This window comes from Sesamum indicum, linkage group LG9 (genome assembly GCF_000512975.1).
Source record: "Sesamum indicum cultivar Zhongzhi No. 13 linkage group LG9, S_indicum_v1.0, whole genome shotgun sequence".
In the NCBI taxonomy this organism is placed as follows: Eukaryota; Viridiplantae; Streptophyta; class Magnoliopsida; order Lamiales; family Pedaliaceae; genus Sesamum; species Sesamum indicum.
The window spans coordinates 2,982,241-2,991,624 of NC_026153.1; the positions used below are offsets into that span (position 1 = coordinate 2,982,241).

At 34.9% G+C, this 9,384-nt stretch overlaps 3 protein-coding genes across 3 annotated transcripts in view; 2 read left to right on the top strand and 1 right to left on the bottom strand.

Moving 5' to 3' along the window:
• LOC105170389 (protein ALP1-like) lies at positions 157–5,287 on the bottom strand. Its single transcript, XM_011091137.2, has 3 exons — positions 5,146–5,287; positions 3,733–3,890; positions 157–1,444 (listed from the first exon to the last, which is right to left on the bottom strand). The coding sequence occupies exons 2-3, from the start codon at positions 3,860–3,862 to the stop codon at positions 414–416; spliced, it is 1,161 nt and encodes a 386-aa protein (XP_011089439.1). The 5' UTR covers positions 3,863–3,890; positions 5,146–5,287; the 3' UTR covers positions 157–413.
• Positions 6,295–7,462, top strand: LOC105170390 (protein yippee-like At4g27740). The gene is made up of 5 exons (XM_011091138.2): positions 6,295–6,476; positions 6,691–6,740; positions 6,877–6,982; positions 7,067–7,122; positions 7,221–7,462. The coding sequence occupies exons 1-5, from the start codon at positions 6,366–6,368 to the stop codon at positions 7,300–7,302; spliced, it is 405 nt and encodes a 134-aa protein (XP_011089440.2). The 5' UTR covers positions 6,295–6,365; the 3' UTR covers positions 7,303–7,462.
• Positions 8,591–9,384, top strand: part of LOC105170834 (protein yippee-like At4g27740) — a 1,348-nt gene continuing 554 nt past the window's right edge. Inside the window, exons 1-3 of the mRNA XM_011091755.2 lie at positions 8,591–8,845; positions 9,018–9,052; positions 9,186–9,291. Coding sequence (XP_011090057.1) covers positions 8,735–8,845; positions 9,018–9,052; positions 9,186–9,291 — 252 coding nt within the window. The 5' untranslated portion in view covers positions 8,591–8,734. The remainder of the gene's footprint in view (positions 8,846–9,017; positions 9,053–9,185; positions 9,292–9,384) is intronic.

Below are 9,384 nucleotides of genomic sequence, written 5' to 3' on the forward strand. Positions count from 1 at the left end.
ATTAATTAATTATATATAATAAAAAATTAAATTAAACACACATCAAGTATGCCATTGCTAGTTTATATTAAATTTATAAAATGACTTACAATCTAAACAATAATTTACAAGAACATATGAACTATTCAAGACTAATCATACAAGAATACATAAGTATAATGCTAAAACTTTAGTTTAGTCCTGTCTGAAAGTAGTTGCCCTTGTACGCTCACAGGTCTACCTAGTATTTCAACAGCCCCCTCAAAGTTACTTGAGAAGAAAATACATTTCCGATCGGAGTAAGCTCTTTAGCCTACCTATTTCGGGCTCAGCCAGTAGCTACACCGTCAAGTCGCTTCTTAGCTGCTTATCGTTTGTGTCCCTCCCTGAGGGTCACTTCAGTCCCGAACATGAATGATTTTGTTCAGCAATAACTATTTACCTGAAAAATACATAGATAGCTTGTCCCTCAAAATCGAACCTGCTTTATCAATGGATTCGCAAACCTCTTGCTTGTATCCTGGATCATGGTGGAGAGAGGAGGGTGAGGGCAAATCATCTGAAACTTCGTCTTCCATGTCTATGACGATGTTGTGGAGAATGCAGCAGACGAGGATAAACCTAGGCAACTTGTGCTTGTCGGGTCTCCACATTTCCCCTCGGATCATCCTCCAAACATCTTTTAATCTTGCCAGTGCCCTTTGAGCGACAACATGTGTTGCAAGGAGCCTCTTATTGAACTCTGCTTCAGTTTCAGAAAGTTCTTTCCCTTGATATGGAGTCACAAGCCAAGGCAATAATGGAAACCCTGAGTCACCAATTATATACTCTGTTTCTTTCGATAAATGGATCTTGTTCCCATTCAACTTCTCTCCTTTTTGGCACAGTTTGAAGAAATTTGAACTCTGGAGAACTGAAGAGTCATTCATCTTTCCAGGCCATCCAGTGACTATGTTCCGGAACCTCAGATCAGGGTCGACAATTGCTTGCAGGATCATGCTGTGATTCTCCTTGCGATCAAGCCAGGTGTTGGCTTCCGGATCAGATGAGGTCAACAGCATGGTTATATGAGTGGTGTCGATTGCACCACAACAATTTGGGAGGCCTTGGATTTTCTCAAACTTGCTTTTTATTTCTGTAATTTCTTGTTCTGTGGAAGGCCATTGGAGGTGCTGAAGGCCCTTTTCTTCAATGGCCTCAACAAAGCGCCATGTCACCTGAGAGACGGTTGAATGGTGTGCCCCAAATGAGTCCCCAATTGAGATTAATGAGTTCCCAGAGCCAAGCCTTATTAGTGCTAAGGCCACCTGATCATTTAATGACATTGGCTTGCCATTTGTAAAAGCAAAATGTGTTTTAGCCGTCATATGCTCCTTTACTAGTGAACATATATACTCGAAAGTTTTTCTGGACACTTTGAAAGTAGATTTGAACTTGTCCAATAGCTGTGAAGACGAAGGATTGCCTGCAGACAGGTAAAGAAGATTATCCAATCTGAGATGAAAAATGCAGAAGCATCAGAAAGCACAAAAATTTCCACAAAGAATAACGAAATTAGGAATACTCAACAAATTAGCATGTGTCAGATGAATGAAAAAATCCACCATGAAAAAGGCAGTTTCAACTCCATTCAACATCAATGCTTTGAGCAGTACAACGAAGAGCTTGATGATCAAACACTTGTCCCCGTTTTTGTTACCCCTGGTACAAGAACAAAATAAAAGCTTACCTCCTGATTCCTATATTACAATCCTTAACTAATGAACCAGGAATTAACAGGAACACCTCTCACTTCAATACCAAACCATGCAATTTTATCTTGCAGATAAAAAAGCAACTCCATTTTAATTTTACTGCCGAAAATCATAAGGGGAAAATAATTAAGCACATTAAAACAACCCTGATGACAAGAGTCTCCAGACACAAAGATGAGCTGGCCATCAATCAGATTACTTTTGATTAACAATAGAGTGTATTGTCAATTATCTGCCTAATAAGCATTGCTAAACTTAGTTTTCCAGTAAAATGGAGTCCGTGTCTTGAAATGAATCACTCCATAAAATCCATCAAGTATTCCTGCTTCTATTTTTCAGTTACTTCATTTAATACTCTCATATTATTGTATCATTAGTTAAAATAACTCTATCCTCCTGGTCTTCTCATAATATCTACATGCAAAATGTTTTTCATGTTTTATTTCAGATAACTTCCTCTCTCTACAAATGTCATATGACCGAGAGGTAAATTATGTTCATGCTAACATTACAGTTTCCACATGTTTAACTCAAAGTGAAGCCTATGTTGTTGTCTGCGGATGTGGGATAAGATCCCTTGACTGATAGGCATATGCTCATGATTATGTGCGATATCTGGATGGGAATGGGACCATAGAAGTGGAACTCCAATAAACCACAACAGTTAGCGAATGCAATTGTCTTATTCCCAATGAGCTTGATCTGAATCTAAACTTTAACCACAATGCTCTGTTCATCTTGAATGCAAAATGATTACTCAAAAGAACAAAAAAGTTATAAAGCTTCTTTGGCACACCATCCTTTGGAAAAATATTGCAAACAAGTCCTTGCAGACTTTCCTTTGACCAAAAACAAAAAATAAACAAAATCACTATACAAAACACCAAGGAGTCTTCCAGCAAATAACTGTTTCTTCTCTGACAACACTGATTATTTATGAGCAAATCACATGATCCCATTGGTTATGATGGCTGTTCCATCTAATCTACATTTTCTGAAACTTCAATTCTTAGAAAGCTTCTTTTACAATTAGACTGCTCTTTATCTAGCAAATGCTGATATGCCAAAATACATATTCCTCCTCCACCAAATCCTACCCTCCAGTAAACTACTCATGCAAACAAGTCTATGTAGTGGGATAACATACTTGAGGAATGTGATGAACTTACATTCTTTTATGGGTAGTTCCTACTGCTATTTTATTAAGGCATCAGTGCTTAAACTAACGTCACACTATTAGGCAAGATTTGAATGAATTGTATCAGTAAAGTGCATCAAGTTAACAGTAGTATGAAATAACTTCTTTTAGTACTCAATGGATTACAATGTACGATATGAGAAGTATGAATTACTTTAGGCTGCTCTCAAGGACATGCATACCCGATGGAAGATTTTCATATAAACTCTTTTTCATAATAAAGCAGCATGAGTTTGTTATCCAAATTTGACAAAACAAAAAATGTTGAAAATTATCATAATAGTTCTGTCAGAATAGATGTCGAGCAACAAATGTACTTTCCTGATTTAGGCACTGCAGTATAAGCTGAGTTCTGCCTTAAAAAAACTCAAGGCTAACTTGCATGCAGGTAATGTATGTGATTATATAGAGGCAAATCAAGTAACCTACTCATTGAGAGACGAATTTTGAGTTGTTTAAGCAACAATAAATTAGAACAACCTCCATATTTCTAGTGCCATGAAGTATTATATCTTGAATGTTGAGAATTGACTCAAAAATTCAGAACAGCTAGTAAATCAGAATCCTACTTGACCACATTAATCTGCATTTTGCAAAATTGAAAAGCATAGGATAAGTGAAGGTCGGGCAAAGCTGAACTGCGCAAAAGAAGAATCTTAAACAAATCAAGCACAAATGATATGCACACCTAATAATACTTAAAGCGATCAACTGTACACAAAATAGAACCATTCAATATAACGACATTCATAACATTGCAAATATACAATAAACGGCTGGAAAAATTGTTTTTAACCTTACCAGCAATTATCTTTGATAAAATATCCCAAGAGTCAGTAGAGCCCTCTTCTGAAGACCCAGAAACCAAAGAATTGTCTTCAGCTTTCTTCTCCACTTTCCTTTTCTTTTTATTCCCTCTCAGAGGTCCCATGGGTGTCAGTTGAATCAAAACCCAAAAACTGCCAAGCAACCTCAAAAAGTGTCAGAAAACAACTACTTAGCATTCACATTTAAATCTACTCATTTGTGATAAAGGAAGATTGAATACGAAGGACACAAAGAGATCTCAAATGAATTATGAAACAAAATGCATGGACGTAAACATATATGTATATCTGTATAGGTCTGCATCTGCAGGTGATTAGCTACAATTAGTCAATGGTGAGCTCATGTGCGTGCATTTTTTTTTCTTGCCCTTCTTTTTGGTGTTTCTGTAGGACCTGCAAATTGAAAAAGGTTATGATATAGGAATGGAGGAATGGGACTTCACAGGGAAAGGGAAATCTGAACAAGTTATTGTTATGTTGTAATTTGCTCAAGACAACTTCGCAAAGACATGTTAGTATGGACATTGGTAGAGGCTGGGAAGACAATAGTTACATGAATTCGATTTTTTACAGGGCTAGAGACAGGTAAAAAAAAAAAAAAGCAAACAAGTTTATTTCAAAAGGTAAAAAGATGCTTGAGGAAACAATATATGACGCAAGTATGAGATAACCTAACAGATCACTTCCAAATCCAAAGTAAACCACATTGGAGCTCCACCAAACAACAGCAAAACCACAATAGTTTAACTCCAAATAAATAGAACTTGAAAAGCTACATCCATAATAACCTTAACATTAACTATAGATAATCCATTATTCATCAGGAATATTCACTTGATACAAAATGGCAAACAAATCAGCAACACAATAGGACCACAACAGACACAAGTATAAAAGTCAAGTGCACAAATGACAATATGTCGCCTTGCGTTGAATCCGCATTCTTAAAGACATAAATATTTTTATACAATGTGCATATGAGTTCCTCTACAGGAACCTTGAAAGAAAATGCTTAAGATCAACAATTACTAAATTACTTCCTCCCTGACTGCAACCAGACAAATCATATGGTTAACAAAAGAAACTCCAGTAAAGAGAACTCCTTCAGCAACACCTCCGCGACAGTCTACTTCCTTTATCAATGTTTCCCTTTCACACAAATCTCGGCTATGCAGGAACATGTTGCAATCTGATGATAATAATATCACGAGCAGGCTAAAATACGTTCACAAACAAAAATCACGCATTCACACCCAGAGCTAGAGGCACGCTCACTAATCAACAAAACTATAGCAGAAAGATTCAAACTTCGATGAATGAGTGAATTACTTGGAAAAAGAAGGTAGCCGCCACTTCGAGCTGGGATTGTTTGTGTTCAGCGCCATACTTGGAAAAAGCAGGTGGCCGCCACTTCGAGCTGGGATTGTTTGTGTTCAGCGCCAATGGAAGTGAGAGATTGAGAGAGAGTATTGAAAGCGCTGCCCTTTGTTTGGGTTCTCGGAGGAATGCTTTCCTTGAGACTTGTTTTGCTCCACAATGCTAACTTATAAATAATAAGCTACAAAGTATAGATTAATTATACCACACTCCATCCCTCCACATAATCTAATATTTTATATTATATATATATATATAATTAAAAAAGAACAAAGATAAGATGCGTAATTAATTAAAATAGATAAAACAAATTAACTTCAAATACGATAGAAAATTAATTCTAATGATACGGTGGTGAAATAAATATTTTTAACATATTTTAGCTCACATATATTCCACCGGTTAATGATAGTTACTACAGCCTCCTCCAATTTAATTAATAGTACAAATATTTAATATGTTGACTAAATCAATTTTATCTTTCTCTCTTCTTTTCGTTCTACCATATATTAAATTAATTGTTGAAAAATTTTAATTATTTATATGAACTTGCGCCTTTTAAGAACTACACTGCCCAAAAGAGGTCGCGAAGCCCAAATTCAGCTCATCGGCCCAAGAGAGGTCGCAAAGCTCAAATATCAACCATGATGAAGACAGCCCACTAGAAGATTACCACTCGATTGTATCTTTGATGGATAAAGTTGATACCACCAAAACTTCCTTAATTTTCACCAACGTCCTTGTTAATATGATATCGGTAGATCTCGTTTTTGTTATCATAAAACTATATGACATGGCAAATAATTTGATAAAATATATTACAATAAAATCGACATTCAAAGGAATTTGAAAATATCTTAATCACCCTCAATTGTATGCTTGATTTTCTCATCACATTCCTGTAAATAGGCGAGTAAGTTAAGGTCTTAGGATTTTTAATATAATATGCATAAAAAAGGATTTTTAATATAATATTTTTCTTAAAAAATAAAAAAATATTTTTTTACCATATTATATATATATTAACATCTATATAGATAAAACCAATAGATAATGGGTAGTTTATGACAGTTAACTTGAAGCAAAACCCTTATCTTTCCTATGCATATATATATATATATATATAAAACCACCACTACTACTTTCTTCATCAACACATTCCATTTTCCTCTCTCCAGGGATTTCCAACTCCCATTTCAAGAAGAGTTGATAATCTTGGAAAATCTGCAAATGGGAAGGCTATTCTTGAGGGAATTCGATCAGCCAATCCCTGATTACCTGATGTGCGGGTCTTGCCAAACCCCTATTGCCTTACCAGAAGACTTCTACTGCTTCTCCCCAGTAAAACTCTCCCTTATACTTGTGTGTCTTTCCAATCTCACTACTGTTCAACATTAATTCTTGCATGCTCTTAATCATTATAGGTATAGAATTCATGATTGATCATTTGTTCTTGTGGAATTTTAATTCTTGATGTGGATGTGCATTATGTTTTGCATGCAATTTAGGTGAAATTAATGCTTCTTTGATATACATCGATTGGTTTCGTCTGCAGGACGAGGTGGGAGTTTACGGCCTAGTCTTTCAAGATCGTGAGCGTAGGATGTAAGACCTCGATGTCGTATATATATTACTCATTTTCATCATCTTAATTAAGATGATAAAATCGAAAAGAAGTTAATATTTTTGTGCTTCAAGCCAATGTCTAACAGTCTGATTCATGTACGTCGTACGCATGCAGCATCAACGTGCTAGTCGACAAAGCTGTCCGCCATCGGCAGGTTGGCGGTAACAAAGTTGCGGATATCTACTGCATAAAATGTGGTGAAGAATTGGGCTGGAAATATGTAAGATTCTAATTCGAGTTGTCCCCCTCTTTCCATTGTACTATTTTTCACGTTTCTTGATATCGTCATGCTGTGTGTTTGCAGATTGAAGCTGACGGTGCGCAGCTGTTTATCCGAGATGGAATGGTGCAATTAAGGAAGTAATAAGCCGGCCGGGAACTGTTTGTATTAATAATTTTGTGTAAGCATGGCGATGATGAGTTTGTCCTTACAATTTTTGAAATATATTGAGGTACAGGGACAAGGTGCTGAGGAGACATGGCGATCTGATCATAAATGGAGAGGCAAGAGAAGCTGTACAATATCACATACTATACTGAAGAAGTATTCAAATTCTGATTTCTGGATTTGACAAGTGGTGCTGTGCTGTGTAGAGTCCAATTCTCCATAAAACCATGTATAGATCCTTCAAATCAGTGCTGATGTTGCACTTTTACAAGATCATTATGTTGTATATTTCAAATGCTTATCACAGTAATGCCCCTATACCCTTTTGTCTTGTCTTGTATTATTTAATTCATTGCAAAATAATAAATAACATAATCATATATCCAATCCAAAATAGTAAACAAGGTTATTAATTATTTATCATTGTAACCATTACAATAAGTACAAAGCAAACACTTTACATATGTAAATATTAAATCATCTCATCCCCATTTTATTTAATTAATATTCATCCTACGTACTCATATCTATATATCGTCCATTTATTCCATACATTAAAAAAAAAAAACAAATCCCTTGATGATGTGGAGTAAATGCCCGGAATTAAGTATCATCACCTTGACACTTTTTTTACAAAACTCATATTTAACTAAAATTAGGTTTCCTAATTATTCTGAATTAATTACTATACTATGGTGAATGGTGATAATATATATCTATACTATATGTTAACGGAGAGTATCTTTTTTGTATCTTTTTTATTTTTGATATGTTTTTTTTTCACCCACTAACTTCAACATTTCCCTTATTATCTACAAATAATAAAATCTATTTTTTAAAATAGTTATTTATTTTAGTTATTTTTTTTTTCTTTCACCTACTCCAATTGTCCTCTTTCATAGTTATTTATGTTTTTATCGTAATCATTATTATATTATCATTTTTTTCCTACAACAAAAGAATTAGTTAATAGTAATTAATTATTTTAAATTTTTTGGGCACATAAATTGGATGTGCCACATATAACTAGTTATATATTAAGAGAGAGTACGCTTTTATATCTCCCCCTTTTTTTGTTTGCTTTTTTTTAATATTTAATTTATTTTTTGTTTTTTATTTATCTAACTTCTCATTTTTTGTCTGCCTCTAATTTAATATATAATTTATTTTTTCATCATTTTTAATATTAACTTATTAATATTTTGTAGATATATGAAATAATAAAAAGCTTCTTATAAATATTTTAAATACTATTAAAGAATTTGCACATACATTGCGTGTCCATAAATTACTAGTAAAATGATAATTGATTAATCACTTTACCTTAGAAAGGGAGAAGCAGTTGCAATATACCCTCCCTTTCCCTATGACGTGGCGGTAGTTATGACAGTTAAGTTGAACAAAGCCCAACTTCCCCTCATAAAGGAATGACTACAAACACAGCTTACTTGACATTCATTTCCTTCCCTTTCTTGGAAATATTCAAATTCTTGAAATCGCAGCTTACTTGACATTCATTCAAGAATCAGCTCGTTTCTATCAAGAATTTGGCTTTAGACGTTCCCATATAGCGAGGATCTGCAAATGGCAAGGACTGGTTTGGTGGTGTTTAATCAGGAGTATCCTGACTACTACATGTGCAAGTCGTGTCGAACGCATATTGCCTTGGCAGAAGACTTCATCTCCATCGATGCAGTACGTAAAATCTCCGTCTTAAGTTACTGTAATATTAGCGTTCAAGAATTCCGGTTTTATTTCTTCTTAGATCAGTTTCTTGATCTAATTGCTTTTAAGTTCCATGGTCCTTTGCTTCTTCAAGAATTCTCATACTCTCTGTCATGTTTCAATCTGTTTTTTTCGGATGCAGGATACTGAACTAATTGGCGCAACGTTTGATAAAGCGTAAGATCTGAATGCTGCAGTAGTCGTATTTTCATTCATCTGGATAAAGTTGGTTAAACAGTATGAACTTAGGGAAAACTTGATGTGCTGCAAATTAAGTTTCTCAATCGGGTAAATGTATATATGTATGCAGTGTGAACCTGCGAGTCGACGGACCAGTTCACCACAGGGAAGTTGCTGGCAAGACAGTTGTTGATATCTACTGTGTCAACTGTGATGATAAGTTGGGCTGGAGATATGTAAGGATTTTCATTTTGTTTCTAAGTCAAGAAGAGTCTTTATTAAAGATAGCTCTGTTTAGTTCAGTATCCTGGACACGAAAAAGGAGATTG